Raw genomic sequence first — 23355 nt, 5'->3', positions numbered from 1 at the left:
AGCAGGACTCCATCGGTGGGAGCAGCTGTCGGTCTGAAGATCAGAACTGTCAGGCAGGGCAGGCAGAAAGGAAAACTGCTCCCTTGGACCCTGTGCCAGTGTGGGGCCAGGAGAGCTACACATCTCTGCAGAGCAAAGGATACTCCCTGTCACATCAAAAACAGGCTGACAACATGACCATGGAGGGGCTGCATGCCAGGTGAGTGAAGAACTCCCCTGTCCTCATGCATGCTGTGATGGGAGGTGCTGCCATAAGTCATCTCCTACTGAAAAGCAGGTGTAGAGTTGACCCAAAAGATATCTCTGAACAGGCCAAGGTACTGCTCTGGTAGCACCCTTACACTGTTGAGTGTTGTTGTCGTGGAGGTGCTTACAGACTGAGCTATTCAGAGTTTTTCTATCTGATGCCAATCGAGGCTGACCAGCTTGCAGCCTGTTCAGTAGGAGGGAGGCGCTTGTCACCTACGTGGGTAGGTACAGAAAACAATGAGTCAAAAATTCTGATACTTTCTAGTTTGTCTCCTAATTCTTTGGGACTTTCTGAAACCAATTCCTTGTTTTCAGATCTCCACATATGTTGGAGGCTGAATCTCCCTTTATTTCTTAAGTTTGCTGCCCATCATAGGAACTGCTTTCTTTATCATCCATTGATTTGACAAACCAGGCAGTACAGCCTGGGGCCACAGCAGATCTGCCCAGCATTCAGGTACTTATAGGCTCATTGCCTCATGATTTAGAATAAACCCCAGTTTATTTATCTGTTTCCACCTCTTGTGCCCACCCTGGGCCCTTGGAGATGTACTGTGCTCTGCATTAGCTGACTTTATTTTGTTTGTTGTTTGTTTCCTTCTCAGGAATGACAGTTACTCTGCTTCTCCTGGAAGGCCGGAGGGTCTGAGCACCCAACGAGATCTCTTTGAGGAGAGAGGGGAGGAGTACTTGAATGCTTTTGATAAGAAGGCCCAAGCAGACTTTGACAGCTGCCTGTCTTCTCAGAGGATAGGCCAAGATCTCTTGTTTCAGCATCAGGAGACCGTGCAGGAAACCTGTCCTGCTGGCAACCGCCATGCAAACTTGAGGTGTTCGCCCCTAGAGCCTGATTTTATCCAAGCAGAGAAGAAGCCTGAATATAATGGCTGGGATATCGGCCACCATCCGAAACCTGCGGAGACTGCAGCGGAAGTTGCCGAAGAAGTGCCCAGGGATGAGCAGTCATTCAGTGCTGACCCGTGGAAGAAAGAAGGAGCTAATACCAAACAGCCCACTGAAGAGACAACAGAGTGGGCTCCTGAGAACCGGAACACCAGTGGTCAGCACCAGGAGCAAATGGGGAGGACGCGGCGATCAGGCCCTATTAAAAAACCAGTCCTGAAAGCCCTCAAGGTGGAGGAGAAGGAGAAGGAGATGGAGAAGGTTAAACTGGAGGGAGAGGACACCTCACGCCCACTGAAGGAGAAGACGGCTGTTCAGAAAGTAGAAAATGAGACAGATGATTCTGCAGCCTTACTGAACTCCACGCGTTACCTGCTGGATGACAAAGGTTCTTCCCAAACCAGCCTTGCCCGAGATGCTGAGAAATCCCAAGAGGAAGAAGAAGAGGAAGAGGAGGAAGAGAAGCCAGAAAGAACCTGGGAGAACAAACTATCCAGAGAGTCCGGTGATCTCCCTCCCACAAAAAGAAACAACTGGATCTTCATTGATGAGGAACAAGCCTTTGGTGGGAGAGGTCAAGGGCGTGGGCGAGGGAGAGGCTTCAGAGAGTTCACTTTCAGAGGCCGAGGCACTGTTGTGGGCAGCCGGGGAGTCTATAACAACCAGCGGAGCAGCCGAGGGCGAGGGCTTCGGGAGTTCAACCAGCCAGAGGACTTCCCCAGAGGCAAGCCAAGGCGCCGGATTGCAAGCGAGACGCACAGTGAAGGGTCAGAATATGAGGAGCTCCCCAAGCGTCGCCGGCAGAGGGGCTCGGAAAACAGCAATGAAGGCTCTGTGCTGGACAGGGAGGACAGTGATTTGAAAAAGGGAGACTTCAAAGAGTCTTGGAGGTCCAATAAAATCTATTCAGATGATCACAGTAGTCTGGATCCCAAGATGAGGGCTCCGAGGGCTTTTGGGAGATCACTGCCGCCAAGACTGAGCAACTCTGGCTATGGGCGAAGGGGTTTCATGGGTAAGGAGCCCACCCAGTGGCAAGGCAGGAGTGGGGGAGCAGGGTGGCAGGAGTACAGCCACACCTCTCCATCGGACACTTTTGGGAGCAGGCAGCAGGCTGACAGGGACTACATTCAGGATTCTTACAAACACGTGGATTCCTTCTCCAGCCGGGTTTTTGATGAGAGTCATCTGGATGACAAAAGGCACTTTTTCCAGGAGGATTACTCAGCGGATCAGGAGAACATAGAGAACAGGCCATTCAGGAGGCGGCGTCCCCCCCGCCAAGACAAGCCCCCGCGATTCAGGCGCCTCAGGCAAGAGAGGGAATCGGTCAGCCAGTGGAACCCCGAGGAAGGAGGCCCCAACCTGCTGCCCAGCCAGTGGCCTGGAAGACCCAAGCTGACCACCGCAGAGAAGAGCAGCATCTCGGGCAGACGGTCTCCTGAGCTGTCCTACCAGAACTCATCGGACCATGCCAACGAGGAGTGGGAGACAGCATCTGAAAGCAGTGACTTCAGCGAGCGGCGGGAGAGGCGAGATGGAGTTTCAGAGGGCGAAGGCCAGCTGGAGGGTGGCCTCGGGAATGGGAGCTTGGGAGAGAAGAGGGAGCTAGCGAAGAGGAGCTTCTCAAGCCAAAGGCCGCTTGTCGACAGGCAGAGCCGCAAGGCTGAGCCAGCAGGGTTTGCGGAGCAGTCCGTCAGGACTGGTGTAGGAGCAGCTTCCAGATATGAGAGCCAGCAGAACGGAACACTGATAAAAAGCAAAAGGTAAAGTTGCGTTCTGATGTACAGATATCTGTCATCTGATATGCAGATACTGGAGGAGTGGAGAAGGGCTGGACTGTGGGTGAGGAGCTGTTGGCTGTGTTTCTTTTCATCTAGTGCAGGTGACTTCCAGCACCGTTTATCCAACCTTATGACATCCAAGGGTTTCATCGTTGTCTGTTTTACGACTGATTGATGCTTTTGCTTTCATGCTGGGAATCCAGTTTATGGAAGTTGCTGAGACACTGTGGGCATGACATGTGCTGCTGCTCTTTACCTTAGTTTCGGGCCAAGACAGCGCTCTACTCTCTGGACTGCCTCTCGCTAGAGGCATGAAAGATAATGAAGGAAATCCCAGTCCTTAACTCCAAACCTACTGTGTCCTTCCTCTCCTATCATGGCTCCCCAATGGAATGTAGCAGAGCAGAGAAGTGAGGGTTGGGTTTTCCTGGGATAAGTTGCTGTGAGCTGTGCAGGTTGAGCACCTGGATTCCCAGTAGCGTGGTTGTGGCATGAGTGCAATGTGTGACGCTGCCAGTCCTAGCTTTGCCTGAACAAATATTTTCTTAGACCTTAGTGGATACCAGCGATGAATGGCAAGCAGTGCTGTGTGTTCCTAGCCTGGTGGGAGGAGTTCATCCCGAGAGTATTTTAAGACAACTCCAATGCTAGGGATTAAGTATTTCCTTGCAAGTGTCTTGTAAAAAATCTGATGATCGACAGGATACTGGGTTAGGTGGGCCTTGGTCCTGGGCCACTTTGACAGCTCCCTTGTTACCCTTTTCCTTTAACAGGAACAGGAGAAAGTTTTGTGCAGCTGCATTGTATTGGGTTTAAAGCACTGATAAATAGGCAACTTGTTCTTTTGTTTTCTGTCCTCTTGTGACCCATCTTCCCCAACTCCTGGATGTAGTAACTAATAGTAGTTTATGTGGAAATAAGGGAGAGGAGAGCTGATGTCTGGAAAGATGCATGCAGGTAGAAAGGGAAAGTAGGGGAAGGGGGAAGCTGTTCCCCCCCCTCCCCCTTTCTCCTTTAACCATGCCTCTTTTGTGAGTTGAACTCTTGGGAATGATGTGTGGATGGTGGTCAAATGGGCAAAAAAATTCTGGGAGAAACAAAATGGGAAAATCATACTTATTTTTTTTTCTCAATGTCGCCAGCCTCTCCCCATCTCCATTCCCCTCACCTGATGCTTGCCAAGAAATGTGTGTTAACTGAAAAGTGGAGCAGGGGAGCTGTTAGAGCAGTGTCATAGGAGGGTGGGAGACGCTGTACAGAAGCACAGAGCCCTCCTTGTAGGGACAAGCTAGGGTGTTAGCTTTGTTGCGGGGGCAGCGTGTTGGTTGACTCATGAGTACAGGTATTGTTCTGTTTCCATCCCACTTCCCCAGTAACATCCTTGTAATGGGCTGTGTGCTCAGAATTTGATGTCTGCTTCAGTTGAGCAAAGGCTGGGGAGGGATGAGGTGCGATTAGAAAACTGGTAAAGAAAATATAGCCCATATGTTTCATTCTTGCTACTTTTGCTCATCTTCTGGTGACAAAGCTAATTCCTTTCCCTTCTTTCCTTGTAGGTCTCCAGAAGAAGGAGGGGGCCTTAGCAACACCAGTGGTGGGAGCAGCCACTCCATTTACAGCTTGGATAGGGCCTCCCATGCAAACTCAGAGAGTGCTGAGGGGCCAGGTAAAAAGCCAGAGAAGGAGCCCAAATCCACTGCGCAAAGAGCAAGTGAGAAGGGAGAGGCCTTGTCACAGTTTGAACTGAGTTATGGAAGTGAGTGTCTTAATTCATTTGTGTTATCCCTTTAAAGAAACATTGTGGCTGACTTCAAGCCAGTCTGACTCAATCCAGTGTAATTTTAAATATCAGGTTAGGTTTTTTCCATTTATTTACACAAACAAGAAAATTCTAGTGTGTCTAAATAGGGAAAACCTGGAAGGCAAAGATGGTTTTAAATTTTAAACCCAAACTTTCTGACAGTCTCTCTGTTTCTTCTATAGAAAGTTTGGTTTTAGGGAGAGTATTTCCATATTTCTATCTAAGATGTTAAATTTCAAGCCCAAAATACCTTATGTAGCGTGAAGGAAGTTGAAAGAGCATCCAGAGTGGGGAATTTGAATCTGAGCTCATGGCAGGGAGGCAAGAAATGAGTATCTCTGAAACCATTGGCATTGGGCCATGACTCAGCTTTTTGCCATTCGTAGAACTGAGGTTTTACATCCAGAGGTGATGGGTGTGTTCTCAAAAGTACCTGTGCCTGCTTTGTCCTTGCTAATATTTGGAAAGGTGTGAGGTTTGTTTCAACTGATACTACACCTAAAGTTACCTGAGTTACCACACGACTCACGTTCCCAAGCTCTCCCAGCTGGAGTGTGCTCATCTTGAGGCAGAGGAGAGCAAAGCCCTGCAGGATAAAGTGACTGGTGGATGTCAACAGACTGCCATGGCTTAGTTTTCAAAGCTTAGCTGCAGTGCTTCTGACTGAACTTTTTTCCTGTAGCCTGGATCCTATTTGGAATGAACTCTAAATTACTGCAATTATAAAGCTTTATACGCATACACACGTGTGCTATTTTTTTCCCCTGTATATGCTTTGTTCAGGTACCATCATTGATAATCGGGTGTCGAACACAGCAGAAGAGAATGAAGTAGGTTCTATGGAAGGCGAAGGCTTCATTGAGGTTCTTACTAAAAAGCAGCGTCGTTTGCTGGAAGAGGAGCGAAGGAAGAAGGAACAGGCTGCTCAGGTAAGGAATGGGAGGCAGGAAAAGCTTAACCTGATACGTTGTTTGGACTGCAGTCAGGAACAGGGCCCGGAAAAGTGTTTGGATGAGCAGAAAAACATGCGGTTGGCCAAAGTAGTACAGATCCTGTATTAGGCCCCGGAAATATATTTTGGCTCTGATGGGCAGGGGCCATTGGTCTGAAGAGGGTGGTTAGATTTCTGACTGTTACTGTTTTCTAGCAGAATTGTTAGTTGTGAGTTAAAGGAGGGTTTTCGAAAGCAATCCTCATCCAAAGCAACTTGGCTCGCTAAGCCAGTTGCTGGCTGTAGTTGGTGGGATATTGGGCAGCAGTGAGCAGTGGAAGACCTCTGCACTGTTGCTGTGTCAACAATGTGTTACTGCTAGAACAGGATGTGGTAGCTTCCTTGCCGGAGGTGTCATGTTTGTGTCTGGGCACCTGACCAGAAATAAAGGCGTTGATTTACAAGAAAAGGTTTAAGACTGCAGTGTGGATAACTTAGTTAAGTAACGTTTAGGAGGGGGGCATTCGTCTACGTGTACTGGAAGACTGCAGATTCTAGGGTGATAAGAGAATATTTTGACATGAAAGGAGACTTAGTGAAATCTGGAGGACTAAATACAAATGAAAAGCGTCGTTGGGAAATGCTTCCTGACAAGGAGGGCTTGTGGTAGGTTCAGAGAGTCTCGCAAGCAAAGTTTTATAAAAGCCTGGTTGCTTGGCATCTTTCAAAATTAAGCTGAAGACAACATGTGAATGTGCAGTGGGAAAGGTCTTGCAGTTGCAGAGATGTGCTTCTCTTTCTATTCAGATCTTGGCTCTGTGAAAGAGCCATCTCTGTATTGTGAAATTATTCATTGATCTTGCTTTAGCTGGAGTAAAAGAGAGGAATTAAGCAGAGCAAGTCTTGTAGTGTTAATTTTGCTTTGCTTTGTATCCTATCCCCCCGCCTCCCCAAAAGAAAAAAAAAAAACCTCTCATGCTGCTGAAGGCAGCTTTTTTCACTGCCTTGTTAGACTGGGGGAACCTCCCAGTAGCCACAGGGTCCATTTAAAAAACAAACAAACCAAAAAAACCACAGGGAGGGAGTCAGAACTACTTTGTATGGTTCTGTTACATGAGTTGGGGGCTTTTCACATTGCAGCATTTCGAAATCCAGGGTTTGAACTTGCCAGGAGCAGACGCTGCAGTGACAGGTCTTATAGCCTGTACCTTTTCTCTCTCAGGCACCAGCGAAGGCCCGCGTCCTTCAGTCTCGCATTCCTCCTCGATTTGCGAAGAAGCAGAACAGCTTGTGCTTGGAGCAGAGTGATGTAACCGTTTCTGGAAGCAGCCTGGGCACAGAGATCTGGGAGAGTAACAGCCCAGGTAAGTTTAAGTGAGCCTGTTCTGGAGCATTTCACACAGCTGGGGAATCCTCTGGTGTGTGCAGGAAGGACAGGGTGTTCATGCTTAAGAGGAGACAACCTTCTCTTGTCTGGTGCTAGAAGTGGGAGGGGAGCTAACAGACATCTGGAGTAGCATCTGTTCAAAGCTGTACTGTTCAGCCATCCTCCTCCTGTTGTTGACTGTGTCAGTCTCCTAATCTATTTCTTTGATCTTCTTGTAACATCAAGATCCTACATAGCATTTTCTGGCCTGTTGGGCTGGATCTACTTCAGCCATTTTCTTTGCCTTCGTCTGTTTTCTCATCTTCTAGCCCTGAATAGCTAGTGCCTCCCTTGTTTCTATCTCTGCTCTTTCTCCTGTTGTTTTCATGTTCCCTAAGAAATCTCTTCCCTATTCTCTACCCTTGCTCTCCACACCGTCTTCTCTGTGCTGTGTCATGTCTCAGGTGAATGGGCAGCACTAGCTTTCTGAGGTGGTGAAAATGCCCTATCTCACATCTAGAAATGGAAAGTTAATAGTGTAACATGCATGGTGTACAAAGTGTGCTCACAGTTGTGTTTCAAGCAGCTGAACCCTGCCCTCCCTTCTCTTCCAGCTCTTTCCGTTCAGTCTCCTGGCAGTGATTCCTGGAGCAAGCCTGTAAATACCTTTAATGGTACTGAATCTAGCACCACTGAGGTAAGTGGCACCTAATGTGCCGTTCAGGTATTGTGTGTATAAAATATTAACGTAGGTGGCTTATGCTTCTCATTGCTCCATCTGTGCTTAGCGACTCTCAGCTCTGCATGTGCAATTTCAAACTGTCTCTTTGCAGTTCTAATTTGAGCCTGATGCTGCTCAAATCTTGACCTAGAGGGCCAAGCGCTGCTTGGTGTTACATGTGGGTATAAATCTGGAGTAACCGTCTGGTAGAGCTATGCCAGGGGTTATGCTCCTAACTGGACGCAGAGTGTGGTCGAGGATGGTGGAATCCCATAGGTCATGTTTGTGTGCCTCATGCCTGTGAGCAGTGTGTAGCTGTAGCCTTAATGCAGGGAGGGCGGAGGAGGTTCCTGAATGCTTTTCCTCTGGAGACCAGAGTTCAAATCTGGTTTGGGTCACAAGTGAAATGAGTTTGGCGGCAATCTCAGCCTAGTTGCTGTGTGGGACACTTTTTCCTTATTCTAAAGCCATGGTCCGGTTGGTGCATTGGTTAACCTGTCTCAGGGTTGCGTAGAGCTGAAGCAGCAGCCAAGGGATGCTGCAGGTCAGGCCCAACTCCTTTGCAGTTAACCAAGAATATGATTTGAAAAGGGGACATGATCTTGCTGTTTTCTGGGATTTTTTTCCTCCTTTGTGGAGCTGGGTCGGAGTCCAGGGCTTTAACACATTTCGTGCTTTGCATAGCAGGGTTTTAAAGGCAGCCAGGGGGATAGTGGCATTGACTTGAGCGCGGAGTCTCGGGAATCCTCCGCTACCTCCTCTCAGCGCAGTTCTCCATATGGCACCCTCAAACCAGAGGAGATGAATGGGGCTGGCCTGGTGGACCCAAAGCCTGACTGCCAGAAGGAGCAAGTGCAGAAGCAATCTGATAAAAAGGTAATCTGGATTTGCAGCCAAGCCAGAGCACATAGCGAGAGACCTTGTGAAGTGGTTGTGTTGTTCTTGATAGCAATTTTAAGGCTTGAGATTGGGTTATTCAGTCTTTGTGTCTCAGCCTCTCTGCTTTCCTGTTAAGGATTCAGATCAAGGCTCAGGACAGAACAAGGAACACAAGCCTGGACCAATCGGCAACGAACGCTCCCTGAAAAACAGAAAGGGTTCGGAGGGAACGGAACGGCTGGAAGGGAATATTCCCCCTGTTAACGGGGTGGAAATTCACGTGGATTCTGTACTTCCTGTGCCACCCATTGAATTTGGAGTAAATCCTAAAGTGAGGATTGAATTTAATTTTATCTTCTTGGTGATTTGAGCTTGTTGAGATATGAAAGGTGATTTGAGGCAGAAGGATTATTTAGAGGAAGCTTCCAGCTGTAGATTTGCCTTAGATTTCATTACTGACACAAACCAGGTACTCAAGATGTCTTGGCAAACACATAATATCCTCTTGGAAATACTGTCCCAAGGACCAGCTGGGGTGGTAACAGAGGTGAGGGACAAAATTATGGCCATCTAAGCCTTTGTGTGCCTCTGGGGATTGCCTGCTGCTGAGTGCTGAGAAGTGTCTTTTTGTTCTCTTCCAGCAAGGCTTACTGGAAGACAGTCTTTTTAGTTTCTAGTGTCATGATTCAGGCTAAAGTCATTAACCATGAGAAGCAGATGGGTGGCCCTTGGACCTGGGTTTGAATTTTGTGTGTTTTGATTTTTCAGGACTCTGACTTCAGCTTGCCACCTGGTTCTGCCTCTGGCACTGCAGCTAACCCTGTCACCAAATTGCAGGATGCCTTGGCCAGTAATGTAAGTATTTCTTTTTTTTCTTTTTGGCATTGATTCATCGGAGATGCTCCTTAGTTAAGCCTCAGATGTTTCCAAAGAGAGCAAGCATATTTCTTTGCAGTTGACTTCACCCTTAATGCTTAGGCAGCACACGTGACTAAAATCCATAATGGAAATCTGTGCCCTCAAGGTACCTTGAGAAAATGAGCATCACTAGCTCAGAAGTGACATAGGGAGCAACTCCATTATTATTCAGTGACCTGTGTAAAGCAAGAGGTATTGCAGGTCTCGGAGATCACCGTTCTCCTCCCATGAGACACAAGAGTGCTGGTAATGAACATGATGCAGATAGTGGCATTTTTAGGCCCGGGCTGCCAGCTTTCTCCAAAGGTCTCATCTGCCACAGCAAGGCAGAGAACTGTAACTTGTCAGTCAGGTCCTTTTGGAGGTTTCCTAGCCTATTCCAGCCATCTGGGTATTTCATTATTATATGTGAAAGAGTGAGCACGCTGAAAGCCCAGCTTGTAGCTCAGCTGTGGACAGCAATGTGAGAAACTCACAAAGCTGCTTTTGAAAAGTCTTCAGGTTTGTAGGCTGTTTGGTTTTGGAGGTTTGTCTTAAAGGGTGTTTCTTTTCAGACGTGCTTTTTCAGAAAGCACTGAAATTTAGGTAGGCTCCAAATATGGGACAGGAGGGGGAACTCTTCTGCAAATTGAAGTTACTGGGTCAAATTGGTGCTTAAGTGGAAGCTGGTGTAACTCGACGTAGAGAGTGTCATTGCACGTCACCGAAGCTTCATTTGTTCCAACAGCAGAATGGATCATGGTTGAATGTGGTACTTAACTCCTGCAGTACCACTGAGGATTGAATCCTTTGAGGTGTAGTTAGTAGAGCTGCCAGCTGAGGCTCTGTTAGCCTTGGTAGCTCATGACATTCTTGCAAGACTTTATAAAGTATTCACTATTTACGAATCTCCCCTCAGGCAGGGTTAACGCAGTCTATTCCCATTCTGCGAAGAGATCATCACCTCCAGCGGTGCATTGGCCTGAACCCAATGTCCTTCCCCACTGCAGACCTTACTCTTAAGGTAAGCAAGCTGGCATGTGTGTTTGTCCTAGGTGTGGATGCCATGTCTACATGGCCAGAGTAGTGAGGATGAAGAGATCTTTCCCAGAACATTTTGTTAGGTACTGCTAAATCTTTAATTAGCTTCTGTAGAAGTTGTGCATGTATGCTATTCAGCATGGGTGGAAGGGCTTGTGTTTCAACAGTCCTGGATGCTGAAGTCCTCACTGATTTTAGAACAGGTGCAACAGAGCTTTCCTACTATTTCAGTAGCTGGGTAAGGTGGCTGGCCAGGGATCCTAGGTGCCTGATGGTTTAAAGAAGGAAAAAAACAAACAAAAACCGCAGAATAAACCAAAATTAAAAAACATCACCACCCCAAACCCAAAAAGCCCAGCAAATACCAAGGGGGATTGAGTGTTTGTGAAGGATGCTTGCCCATTGGGAATTGGTGTGAAACCACTTGAGCTGAGACCTGCCAGCTTTCCACTATGACTAGACTAGATTGAATTTGAGCTAATACGTCATAGATGAGCAACTGTAGGCTTCAGTATTGTCCTCCCCATTTGAACTGTCTGTAGTTATTGTCCTTCATTTCCATAGATGGAGTCTGCTCGTAAAGCTTGGGAAAACTCTCCTAGTTTACCAGAACAGAACTCCCCAGGAGGCGCAGGTTCAGGCATCCAGCCTCCTTCCAGTGTCGGAGCTTCCAACGGTGTCAGCTACAGCTCTTTTGGTGGAGTTTCTATGCCTCCTATGCCTGTGGCGTCCGTAGCACCTTCTGCATCTATTCCAGGTACCTGCAAACTGCGGCAGCAGTATTTGCATTGTCTGGTTGGTATCTAGGAATCATCCTCAGGTTCTAGTAGACAAGAACATGGTGAGAAGAGCTTCCATGTAAAGTAACTGGCTAGCTGGTATTTAACAGATTCTTAACAACAATTCAGGCAAGACAGAAAGAGGGGACCATCTCTGCACTTTGGAGAATGTTACTTGAGTGTGACTAGTATCAACATAGCACAAGGACGACTTTCCCTGTGTAGCGGCAAGTCTCTGATATCTCGATAGATCCTGCTTACCCTTCACTGTGCGCTCAATAGAATAGAAGGGAAGGGAAGAAAACTATGGCCGAGAGACTTCGGCAGTCCGGATATCAGTATCAACCATTCCTCTGCTCATTTTGCTATTTAAGACTTTTCTGTTTGTCACAGGTTCTGAGCAACTTCTGCTATTTGTACGTAATAACAACAACTTGCTTACAGTTTGCAAAACTCTGGGAGATGAGAAGGTGTTGCTATCCTTGAGTAAGAGAGGGAAAGCTTAAGCTCAGTCATGTTAGATAGTGTGTATAATTAGGGAGAGCATCTGGAAAGAGGAAGTGTACTTGGATTCTCTGACTCCTGGGTCCCAAAGGACTTCTCATGTGTGCGCTATCTTTCTCATTCCTCAATTCAAGAATGGAGTGGAATGTGCTGGGCAGAAGTGATAGCGAGTGGGCCACTGTAGTGACTCTGTTACTAGCTTCCACTTGGAAAGCAGATTGTTCCAAGTCAGGTGATTTCCTTCCCCACCCACCCTAATTTTGCTTGTAAATACCATGGACCATGTAAATGTTCAGATCTGCACAGAACCGCAGGAGGGGCACAGCACTTTCTAATTGGTGCCATCCTTGGGGTGAATATGGCTTTTAGATCTCTTGTGTGAAGGTCTCAAACACCATGTTTGCTCTTTATGTCTCCTCTAGCTGCAAAGATGAGATGATTGCAGAGCAGGTTTCTGGCATTTAGGAACAGTTTGGAGCGCAGCTCACCAATTCCTGAACTGTTAGTGTCTCTGATTTTTTTTTTTTTTGTGGATGTGGGAAACCTGGGTTTACATTTAGCCTCTTACAGAAAGGAATGATTAATTCTCAGCGAGCCTGCTACTGTAAGTGGGCTGCTGGCTTTGGTATGTGGACTTAGGAGCTTCACAGGCTCTTCTGAATGGGTACTATGTTTGTGTTGACTTGCTGAGCTGGTTGCTGAGATGTAGGAAGTAGTCTTGACCTGCAGGTCTCTGCAGTCCACTGTGCCTGTATCTCCCCTGTACCTTGAATTTACAGCCTGCCTTCTCTGATGTTCAGGTAACCATATTCCACCCCTGTATCTGGATGGCCATGTGTTTGCAAGTCAGCCCCGCCTGGTCCCTCAGACAATACCTCAGCAGCAAAGCTACCAACAGGTAAGGGAGAAATACAACTAGCTAGTGGTTTCTCAAGGAGTCCTTAGGGTGGCATTTAAGAAACGAGGAGTAATTTATCTCTCTGATAGCCCAAAGGAGTTTAGATGTGGCTTCCTTTAGGTTTCTTGAATGCTGCTTCCCAGTGGGGTGTCACAGGTTAGTGAAGTTGAAGGGAGGGAAATGAGGGGGTTTTCTGCTTTTGTACCAGTGCCTTTGGACTGGGTTTAACTGAAGCAGATGCTGAGGCGTCTGTGTGAGGTGAAGTGACTTTCAGTAAATTCCACAGTCAGTCAATACCGATGAGCATTTTCACTAGCCTTAGTAAATAGGGTGTTTATCGATAGGGTTGGGGAGAGCCCCTTCAAGGTAAGAGTGCAGGCAAGTGAGTGCTAGGATTGTCAGTGCCTGCACAACGTGTGTGGAGCACGTTGGTCCCCTCGTGTCCATCAAATGCCTCTTGCAGCCATCAGTCTTCCCTCTTGGGTGCCTATGCAGCATCTTCCCCTGCCAGTGTGCTGCTGTTCTGTGGAATGATGTAGGGGCTTGGTAAAGGCACAGTATAGGTAATTGTCATGGCAGACTGATTCACAGAGGAAACTGAAGGATTTTTAACAGCCTGGGAGAGTTTTTGGCTCCTCTTGCACCTCTCAGTCGTCTTAATTTCTTCTGCAGGCTGCTGCTGCTCAACAGATTCCTATTTCCCTCCACACGTCCTTACAGGCCCAAGCTCAGCTTGGGCTGAGGGGTGGTCTGCCTGTTTCCCAGTCCCAGGAGATGTACAGCTCCATACAGCCCTTCAGGTAACTGCTTCCACTTTTTCATTTCCCTGTGGCCTGAACTATTATGTTCCTGGTGGTACATTGATCAGATACTCCACGCTCGTCTTCTCTTCCCCCTTTGTTAACATCCTGCTTCCTTCCCCTAGCCGGGGTGGAGAGCAAGGATATCGGGGCACATAAAGCTCTCTGTAGCGTGTTTCTTTGTAGGACAATGGCAAAGACTACCCTTGGAAAACTATATTTAGTCGCTCTACCTACCCTCTCAAATGGTGAGGCAAATCTTGATGTAGAAGAAAGAGGAGGTTTGTGGGCTGGCAAGCAGACTTAGTGAGAAACCCAGAGCTTACAGCTTACTCTATTTGGCTTACTACTGGGGAGAAGATGAAGAGACAGCTTGATCAGAGCTGAGTACTTGCATAATGAAATTAAATAACTCTTTTTATTAGATACAAACTACAAGACAAGAACAGAATAAATGCCTGCACTTTGGAGGAAAAAAAATGTAAGATTCAAATTAGGAAATCAAACACAAGTGTTAACAGCAACAGTACTTGGCTACAGGAACTGCTTTCTAGAATTGAAGGAATGAGACGTCCACTTCAGAGTTGGGCTGGCTGTGGGAATCATACTCTCTACCCCCATTCCTTCATGAGATGGGAGTGAATGAACAGAATAGTCCTTCAAGGCCTCAAAAACCTAGACACTGAGGTTTTAAAAAAAAACCCTTATTTTGCTAGAGCTGTTTGAATCTGAAACTCCTGATTCTTTTCTGCTTTGCAAAACTGCTGCAGACTTCTGGTAACCTGAATCCTCCCTTACTACTAATCCAGAGCTTATTGTGCAGGATATTGATACATAAACTTTGGATAGGACACAATGTCATTCTGTTGAATATTCCTGCAACACAAGGACATGGTTGTAAGGGCTTAAAAGTGGTAAAAACCCCTGTAGCTGAAATGGAAAGTGGCATCACAGCTTATTTCTAAGCTCTCAATTTAGTAGAGTCTGAGAACTGCTTGCTGATTGCAGGCCAGTTATGGTTTGGCTCTGTGTGTGTGTGTAGTCTCCAAAGGTTTTCCGCATAATGACTTGCGCATATTTTTCTTCTCCAGGTCCCAGGTGTATATGCACCCCAGTCTGTCTCAACCCAGCACCATGGTCCTGACGGGAGGCACTGCTCTGAAGCCTCCATATTCCGCCTTCCCAGGCATGCAGCCCTTGGAGGTGGTGAAAACCCAGTCTGGGTCCCCCTATCAGCCCATGAATGGAAGCCAGACGCTGGTTTATGAAGGCCAGATAAACCAGGCGGCTGGTATGGGAGCTTCCCAGATGATGGACTCTCAGCTTACACAGGTTAGGAGCAGGGCTAGCAAGCCACTCCCTTGTACAGGCTTTTTCACAGCCACTTGTTTCTGAGACTGGCTTGCAACTGGTATTTGTGCCGAGTCATGTGTTTGTGTGAACTAAGCTCTTCGTAAAGAGGCAAAAGATTTCCCCGAGAGACTCTGTCCTGTGAACCATTGTTTCAAACATGCAGCACCTTATTTAATGAGGTGTTAAATAACACCTAATTACTTGTCTGTCCCTGCTGAGATGTCATTTTGTAACTTGGAAGTCCTCGCCCTCAATATAGACGTTTCATGGAGATCAAACCTTGCAGTGCTTCATGCACAGGAGGCCATGATGCAATAGTTGTCCTAAAGGTACCTCTTTTGAGAGCCAAATCCCAGTCGTCTCCATATTTAACTCTGCTTCCAGGGTAACTAGGACCTCTTATTAAAAGCTCATCTATCTTCTCAATTCATTTGTTATCCAGGTCTTATTTACAACTTCTGATCTGTTTGGCAGCATCTTAACAAGAATTTCATTGTGTGAAAAATTTTTTGTGAAGCATGGTTTAGATAAAGACATTGAATCCTATTGTGAGCATAGCTGTATTTGTGGACACGTGTTCTGATTCTCTGGAGACGTTTGATACTTTCATTAAACTCATCTTACATTGATTTTGTGCAACATGTTAAGGTTTATTTGTTGTTTAAAGAGGGATTTTTATGTTGTGGCTGACATAAAGAGTTAATCCTGAAAGTCACTTAGTTGAGGAGAATACAGAGAATAGTGGCAAACTAAATATTTGAAAAAATGCTTTATCCATCACAAGCAGTAACTTGGTCTCTTTTGCTAGCCGTAAATTTTAGAAAGTGTTGTCATAGAACCTCCCGAATCCAGCAATTGTCAGAACTGCCAGATGAATCAGAGGGAACAGGAGGCTCGAGTCCTGAGCTGCATTTTTTTAAATTACTCTTAATTATTACCATCATCAGTTTGAAGCTCACTGCAGAACATAGAGCTGAGGTCACCATCACTTTCTCTAGAGGTCCAGTCCCCAAAATGCTTTGGCATGAAAGTGTAGCAGACTTTCTGGTTTGGGCTTCGAGGCTGCAAACAGAACACCTGACACGGAGCTGTCTGACACTGCCATCATATCAAGAGAAAACACGCTCATGCAGCAACCGTGCGGAAGACTGGATGAAGGTTCTAGGCAAGGAGGAAAGCCCTGTGTCTGAGTGCAGTTATGTTAAATCGATGCCATGTTAAAAGCCCAGCTGACAGGGTGTTGGCAACACTAGCAGAACATGCATTTCAGTGTGGAAGTCCCTCTGTTCCATTGATTTGCATTTATTCTGTGCCAGACTGCACTGTTTGTGAGCTTCCTTTTAGCAATGCTGTGCTTTCAGGGTATAGGAGACAGCATGTCAAACACAAGGCTGTTACTGCCATTAAGTAACTACTTGTCCTTATCACACAGCTAACAATGCCTGTGCCTGGCTCACAGCTTCCTCTGCCCCGCTATGGCTCTGGCCAGCAGCCCCTGATTCTACCACAGTCCATCCAGCTTCCTCAGGGGCAAAACCTGCCTGTAGGAGCTCCCCGGAGAATTCTCCCTCCTGGATCCCAGCCTTCTGTTCTTGCTACCAGCAGGGAGGTAAGGATTAACTCCTGCGTGCTCATCTTGGCATTCATTAACCCCTCCTGCATTGAAATTTCGCTCCTTGATCTTGTGTGTTCAAGGGGAGACTGGCTTGTTTGGGATCCTTAAATGTCAAAGCCAAGGATTGGTGTTAAATTGAAGGAGCCCTTTTCCCCTCATCTCCAAAGTGCAGGCCAGCAGTTTCTCAGGTTTTGCTGCTGGTCATCATTCTGTTTCCAGGGAGCCACATCCTGCCTTGGTCCAGTTTGGAGTCTCCAGTTTTATTACATGTTTACACAGGTTTCCCCAGAGTGCTTGAGGGGTGGTGAGCTCCAGACACAGTTGGAATACTGCCCAGATATTTCACACTGTTGTGAAGCTTGTCCATTTGAGTAGGTATATTAATGTCATGTCTGGTTTGATGGATTCGTATCATAAGTTTGTCTATTATAGGGGAGAGAGAGCACAGCAGTTAACTTCCAGGTTCTGTGTTTGCTTGTGCTGCTGGCTTGTTGGTTTAATACAAGCAGATTATTTCACTTACAAGCCTCACTTTCTTCACCTGAAAAATGTTTCTTCTTTTAATGGGCACGATGGGTAGAAGGGCAAAGATGTGGCTTGTTTATATGAAGTAATGACTGATTTGTGAATGCAAAGATGATATTCTCTCACTCATTTTCCTCTGTAGTCCTCCCAAATGGAAATGAAAGGGTTTCACTTCTCCGATGGTAAACAGAATATGTCCTCCGGAGGGTCTGTACCATCACCGCATACGTACAGGTAAAATGCTTACAGGATTTAGCCTCTGTAGTCAGAATGGGGAAGAAGTAGTGTTGCCCACTTGCAGTGACGTGGTGCATGCATCGTCCCTGTGCAAGATTCACTTGGGTTTTCACGTGTAGAATGTGCTTAACTGTAGTCCAAATACTTGTATCAAATTCCATGATCGTGGCTTTCATTTTTGGATGTGGGCCAGCGTGTATCTGACTTGGCCCTTTGTGCTTGTGGGAAGTGCATAGTTATTTGTTTACTGAGTCTGAAAGAGAAATTGGAATTGGTGTGTGCTTTTGCGTGTTCCTTGTTAAGGTGGAAAATTTGAGGATCATGGAATAAATGTTTTAGTTTCCAGCATGGTCCTTTTAAGATGAGAGGTGCTAATGTCTAGACATACCAAACCTTCAGGTCATGGAGCCTTTTGGGACATGCAGTTACTGCATTTATTTATTTTTTTTCTCCTAACCAATCCATGTATTGTCTTTTGGGCTGGGGAGCTCACTGATCTGCACAGCGCAGACTTGTGCCCTCTCTACTGCTGCTTTGTGCTGTCTCTTTTTCTTTTCACACGTGAATAAGGTTCTCGTTCCATTGTAGAATTTACTCCATGAATATTGTCGACTCTTCGATTTCCAGGCCTAGCTCTGCCAGCCCAAGCGGGAAGGCGTCTGGACCAGCAGTTAGCATGGGCTCTGTGCAAGGACACTATGTACAACAGGTAGTGTACGTCAGGACTTTGACCCAACAGTGCCTGCTCTTCAATAGTCATGTTTGTGCCTTGGACTTAAGAGGAGTGGCAGAAAGGCCTGTGTACTGAGGCTGTATGTGGGAGCTGTTATTTTCCCGGCAGGGAGGACTGGGTGGGTGGGTGTTATACTAAGTCCAAGAGTAATGCTCTGTAATATTGAAAGTCAGGAGAGATTAGAGGATTACCTGTTTTACAGTGTCCATGTTGTTTTTTGTTGAGTTTCTATGGGTTATTTGCATTGCCAGACATGTGAGACACTTTGAGATCCTACATGTGAGGTGTTTTAGGACAGCAAAGTGTGATGGAGTAGAAGGAATACCTGATTTTTGGAGCAAATTTGATGTCTTGCATGAATGGTGATCACAGTTTGGTTTTTTTTATATCTGCCTAGAGGTCTCTGTGCTAGCTAATGCTTTGTTTTTGTATGTCAAAAGGCAAAGCAGCGGGTGGATGAAAATAAAGCCAACCTGGGAGCGGTAAAGCTGCAAGAAACAGCCTCCACAAACCAGATGAAGCCGGTGCGCACAGGAGCGATCAAACCTCAGGCAGTCAAAGTGGAGGAAAGCAAGGCCTAGGAGCACCTCTGATGCCCAGCCGGTCCTGCTGCCTGAGAGGCACTGCAGCTTAGACTGGACCCCACTGGATCTTCTGAAAATCTCGCCAGATCTGTTCCCCGCCCCACACTGACTGACTACAGCGACATCATCCAAGCCCCTCTCCCAACAAAGCAGTTTGAAACAGTGGATGTGACATTGACCTGCTTGCTTTAAGAACAAACCAACCATGTGACTTTTAAGTGGCTCAAGCCATTTTTTATTTTATTTTCCCCCCCATGCCCTATCCACAGGTAGCTGTGATCGCTCACTTTGCAAAGCCCATCCTTCTCCTTCCCTACTTCTGTCTTAGCAGAGTGGCAACTGGGGGAGAGGGGTTAGTTTGAGGTTTTTCATTTTAAAGGCAGCTGAGGTTTTTACAAAAAAGCTATATCTTTGTTTATAGCAGAACTTTTATATGTTCTCTCATTTCCCCCCTTCTTTCTGCTTTCCTCATTCCTTCCAGAAGAGAATTCCCTTCAGCTAAAATTATGTTCTGACAAAACTCTGCTTAGTTTTATATACGGTTCTGTGCTACGTTGAGAATCATGACTCTTCTAAATTGAATTTGTTTGGGTATATTTTCCCCAGATGGTTTAGCCTTTCAGATTATTTGATTAAAAAAAAGGACAGTTATGGCATTCATTAATTTTTCAGTATTTTTGTTTTAAGCTAGAAGCAGTGCTTGCGTTAGAAGTAAATGTGTACTAAAGGTATATAGTAGATCAGTGCATTAATCTTAAAACCTGCACCACTTTAATTGTAGCTTTGGGGTGCCTTGTGCACAACAAAATGTGGCATTTTCGTTTTAAGGAAAAAAAAAAATCCACCAAATTTCTGTTGCAAGCTCATCTGGATCTAGGGGGTTGTTTTTGTTGGGTTTGGGAGTTTTTAGTGACTGCCAAACACACAACAAAATGCAAATCATAGGTTTACAAAATGTAAAATCTGTTAAGAAAAATCTCCTCACCACACGTGGGTCAGAAGAGTTGGCCAGCGCCAACGGGTCTGTATGGACTACTTTTTGTAGTTGTGATGCTCTCTTACGCTCCCTACCTTGGCCGCTCTTGATTCTTCATGTCTCCTGGGACTTGTTCTGTATTGTGTTCATGCCTTGGGGCTGCTCTCCTAAGCTTTGCTCTTCTCCCTTTTCCCTAGGTCTTGCTTTCTGTTCCTCTAACTCATGGCCTTTTGTAAAATGTGCATAGAAACACATGGGTAAGGGAGCCCCTCTGCAAGACAGACATTTTAGCACACTTGGAACCTCATTTTTTTGTGTTGGAAGCGCATGGTTACAGAGGCAGTTCGGAATCATCCTTTTACTCTCCTTCCCCAGATGAACAGCAAAGGGTTCTTTACTTTTGATGCAGTTGCATATAGTGCGTGTACAGTGTCATCACCTTACACCTTCTTACCAATATTTGATGATCTATGAAAGGAAGGTCCTAGTGGGAGGGGGTTGGGTTTTTATTTCTCTGGTAGTTTGGTTTTCGTTTATGTGCGTACATGTGTGTGTAGATTTTAGGATGGACTTACAAGTTCCTGAAAGTGCTTGGAGTCCTTCAGCTGACAGTAGTCTTAAGTAAACTCAACTACTTTCAGCTAACTTGGTTTGTGTTGTTTAGCTCTTTCAAAATGTAAAGTAGGCTGGTCACTCTGAAGTGAGGGAAAGACGACTTCATTTTTGCAGGAGATGATAGCTTGCTAACTGGCTGTGCCGTCTGCCTCTGCTAGGTGGCAGCAAGTCATTTGTTGGTGGTTCCAAAGAAGATATTTTGAACAAAGAATGTATTTGGGAAGGGATCTGAAAGGTGTTTTTGTTTCTTTGTTTGGTTTTTCTTTCCGCCCTTTCTGGGAAAGATCCTTCATAACTTTCTAGGGATGCATATGAAGTTTTAAGCTAGGTATAAATAAGAATTTTATACAGTAGCTTTAAAGAGCTTAGAAACCTAAACTAACTTAGACATAGTAATGTCCCCTCTCCACAGATGTCCCCATTGACTGTGGCAGAGAACCCGAAGGGAAAGGGATAGGATGGTACTTTAAGAAAAGTAAAAGCTCTTTTTTTTTTCCCCTCATGTTTTATGGACTTTTAACTTCAGAGCAGAGTGTGCCAGCATCTCTCTAGCGTCCTCCTTAAAGTACAGGGTTTGAGATTTAGCGACAAATACTTCCCCAGCCTTCAGACGTCTCCCAGATGTGCATCCTCATCTGCTAGTCCTGCTCCCAACATTTTCCAAAGATTGCTCCACCAGTAAGTCATCCCACCCCCCTTTCTACTTTCTTCCTTGGAATACCATGAACAACAGAATTGTCTGTTTTTTCTTTTTTTTTTTCCCCTTATCCTTCTGCCCAGCTGGCCCTAGCTAATATCAGCCCAGAATCTAACTGTAATGGCTAAAGAGACTTATCCGAGCCCCCCTCTTCTCATCTCTTTCCTACCCTACACACACTACTTAAGCTTTACAAAGACATTAACCTCTCTCCTCCCACCTATATGACTTTAAAATGGTCAAATGCGTTGGAGGAACTGGGTTATTGCTAGATACAAGTTATTGCAGTCCCTCTGGTGTAAATGCCATCAGAACTACAACACTTCCTGTTGAAAAAGGTCACCCTTCTCTCTTTTAACCCCTCCATTCCTTCCCCCAACAGAATAAAACACTAGAATTTATTTATACGTATTTGATGTTGTAGGTCTAGGTGAAAAAGTAATTGTTTCACTGCTCTATTTATATATTATGTCTGAATTATTCTGTGCAGGAAAGGCCAAGAAATGCATGTGAGCTTCATTCCATTCCTCACCTTTGCGTGACTGTCAGCTGCAGTTGGCAAGACTCTCTTTTCACTTAACGGAGTTTTGTGTAATGGAAAGCAGTTTTAGAGCCCAAATTTCTAAGGTGCAATATCCTTCTTCTCTGGCATATATTTTTGTTTGTTTCTTTAAAGCTAGTACAAGGTTAGTGCAGTTTGCGGTGTTCTTGAGTCAAAAGGAAAGTCTCTGATCCTCAAGTTGCAGAAATGCCAAGGGTGCTGGTACGCTGATACAAATTCAGCTTGGGGAAGAGGAGAGCTGAGATGTATAGAAGGTGGATGTGGTTTATAGGGGGATAATTCTGCTTGCCATCTCCGCTGCTGAAGGGTTGGGCCCTAATGATTTATTCCTTTGTGAGTTGCTTTTGCTTTGACTGGAAATCAGCTACCAAATTGCAGGCTCCTGCTAGAAAGGTGCAGTGGGAGGGGGAGGTGGAATCCATATTTTCAGCAACAATGGGTGAAGCGGAAATATTCAGAGGCTGCCTTTGCTGCTTTTTGTTCAGCTGAAGGTCTGAAGCACATGTGTAACCGGTTCTTTTATACGCAGTGATTCATGGCCTAGCAGCTGCATTCAGTGCTGCTTTCCTCTCCAGTTCAGCCTGCTTTTAGCTCTTAATTTAAAAAAAAAAAGAGGTTAGGGAGGGAAAAAAAGGAAGGGGAGGGGGGAAAAAAAGTGCTCCAGTATATTTTTAATGACAAATGGAAGCAGCACAGTCACCAGTGAAACAGGTATTATTGTTGATCTTCCATAATTCGCTCCTGGCTCTGCCATGTGGCAGCTGTACAGTGGTCAGTAACTCTGAATGTGTTTGCAGCCCATTGAACTCCATGCGTGTTTGTGTTCGTGCAGAGGCACTCCATTTAACAGTTTCCTTGCAAGAATGCTGCAAAGCTACAAGCTGCCCTGTGTGGTTCCTGTGTATTGATATATATATATAAAAAATTGGCCTAGCATTTTTGCTATGTCTCACCTTTTGGCAGGCTACTATATTCACTTTCAAGCGAGCACCACTGCATGCCGAGATCTTGTTCTGTTGCATTTTGTTAACCACCTGTTTTGCTTCTAACTGGTTAAGCACAGGTTAATTCCTTGTAGTGTGGGTTATTTTTGACGTACAGCAGCCCAGTTTCCCTGTAAGAAAGATGCATTTGTGAATAAGAATTAATTTCCAACAGGCATCAGGATACTTAGTTGTGGCCCATCAGCAGAAAAGGTGCATTTTTGCCGCAGCGGTGGAACTGCTGGCTGCGAAGAGACAGCAGCAGTCCAACTACTTTTTTTTGTTGTTGTTCGTTTTAATCCAAAGACCACCAGCTTTTCCTAGTGGCTGTAGACACCTGCTTGGGTTTAATGGCTCGTCCCGGCTCCTCAAGATGTCTGCAGCCACAACCTTGACCGTTCCCCTGGGAATCACAGCAGCAGCAGTGAGGCGCTCACCCTTTAGCATGTCTCGAGGCGTTGTCCTTAGCTGGAATCCTTCCTCTGGTTCTGTATAAATTGCGTTTGTTGTTTCTCAAGGGGATATTGTACTCCTTACAGCTTTTAACCTCATGACCTGTATAGTAAATTTTTTTTGGCCTTTCCTCTCTTTGTCTTTTCATGTAGACCAGATATTTGAAAGGGCAGACGATGGATAATTGTGTAACGTGCAACCTGTTTATATTTTTTGGAAACTTTTACTTGGACCGGAACTCGAATCACGGAATCACCAGGCCAGTTGCGGCACACTCTTTATTGCCCTTTTTCCTCGTTTCAGTACCTATTGTTTCTCCTTTCAAATATGTGATTGTATTAGCTCTTTCCATATGAAAGAATTCTCCTTATTTAAATAAAATAAAAAAAAAAAATAAAGCAGATTATGCTTTTCTCAAATTCCCCTGTCCCTTGTCTGGTTCTTTTGGTTAAAGGCTTGCATACATGTA

General features: G+C 45.7%; 1 protein-coding gene across 4 annotated transcripts in view; it reads left to right on the top strand.

Annotated features, from left to right (window-relative positions):
* The window catches only part of PRRC2B (proline-rich coiled-coil 2B), a 48911-nt gene extending 25606 nt beyond the window's left edge, over window positions 1-23305 (top strand). The window contains exons 16-33 of one of the 4 annotated variants that reach the window (XM_009322079.1): window positions 1-199; window positions 855-2918; window positions 4493-4692; window positions 5521-5666; window positions 6891-7032; window positions 7649-7731; window positions 8443-8631; window positions 8771-8965; window positions 9403-9489; window positions 10451-10555; window positions 11137-11329; window positions 12656-12753; window positions 13426-13553; window positions 14645-14885; window positions 16339-16515; window positions 17189-17280; window positions 17911-17992; window positions 18457-23305. In XM_009322079.1, coding sequence (XP_009320354.1) covers window positions 1-199; window positions 855-2918; window positions 4493-4692; window positions 5521-5666; window positions 6891-7032; window positions 7649-7731; window positions 8443-8631; window positions 8771-8965; window positions 9403-9489; window positions 10451-10555; window positions 11137-11329; window positions 12656-12753; window positions 13426-13553; window positions 14645-14885; window positions 16339-16515; window positions 17189-17280; window positions 17911-17992; window positions 18457-18597 — 4562 coding nt within the window. In that variant the 3' untranslated portion in view covers window positions 18598-23305. Of the gene's footprint in view, window positions 200-854; window positions 2919-4492; window positions 4693-5520; window positions 5667-6890; window positions 7033-7648; window positions 7732-8439; window positions 8632-8770; window positions 8966-9402; window positions 9490-10450; window positions 10556-11136; window positions 11330-12655; window positions 12754-13425; window positions 13554-14644; window positions 14886-16338; window positions 16516-17188; window positions 17281-17871; window positions 17993-18456 lie in introns of all 4 variants that reach the window. The other 3 variants (XM_009322077.1, XM_009322078.1, XM_009322075.1) reach the window with 3 other exon arrangements.
* Window positions 23306-23355: the final 50 nt, after the last annotated feature.

Source organism: Pygoscelis adeliae, unplaced genomic scaffold, assembly GCF_000699105.1.
Source record: "Pygoscelis adeliae isolate BGI_AS28 unplaced genomic scaffold, ASM69910v1 Scaffold114, whole genome shotgun sequence".
Classification (NCBI taxonomy): Eukaryota; Metazoa; Chordata; class Aves; order Sphenisciformes; family Spheniscidae; genus Pygoscelis; species Pygoscelis adeliae.
The sequence above is the reverse complement of the archived record's forward strand: the minus strand, read 5'-3'. Positions and strand labels throughout refer to the sequence as shown.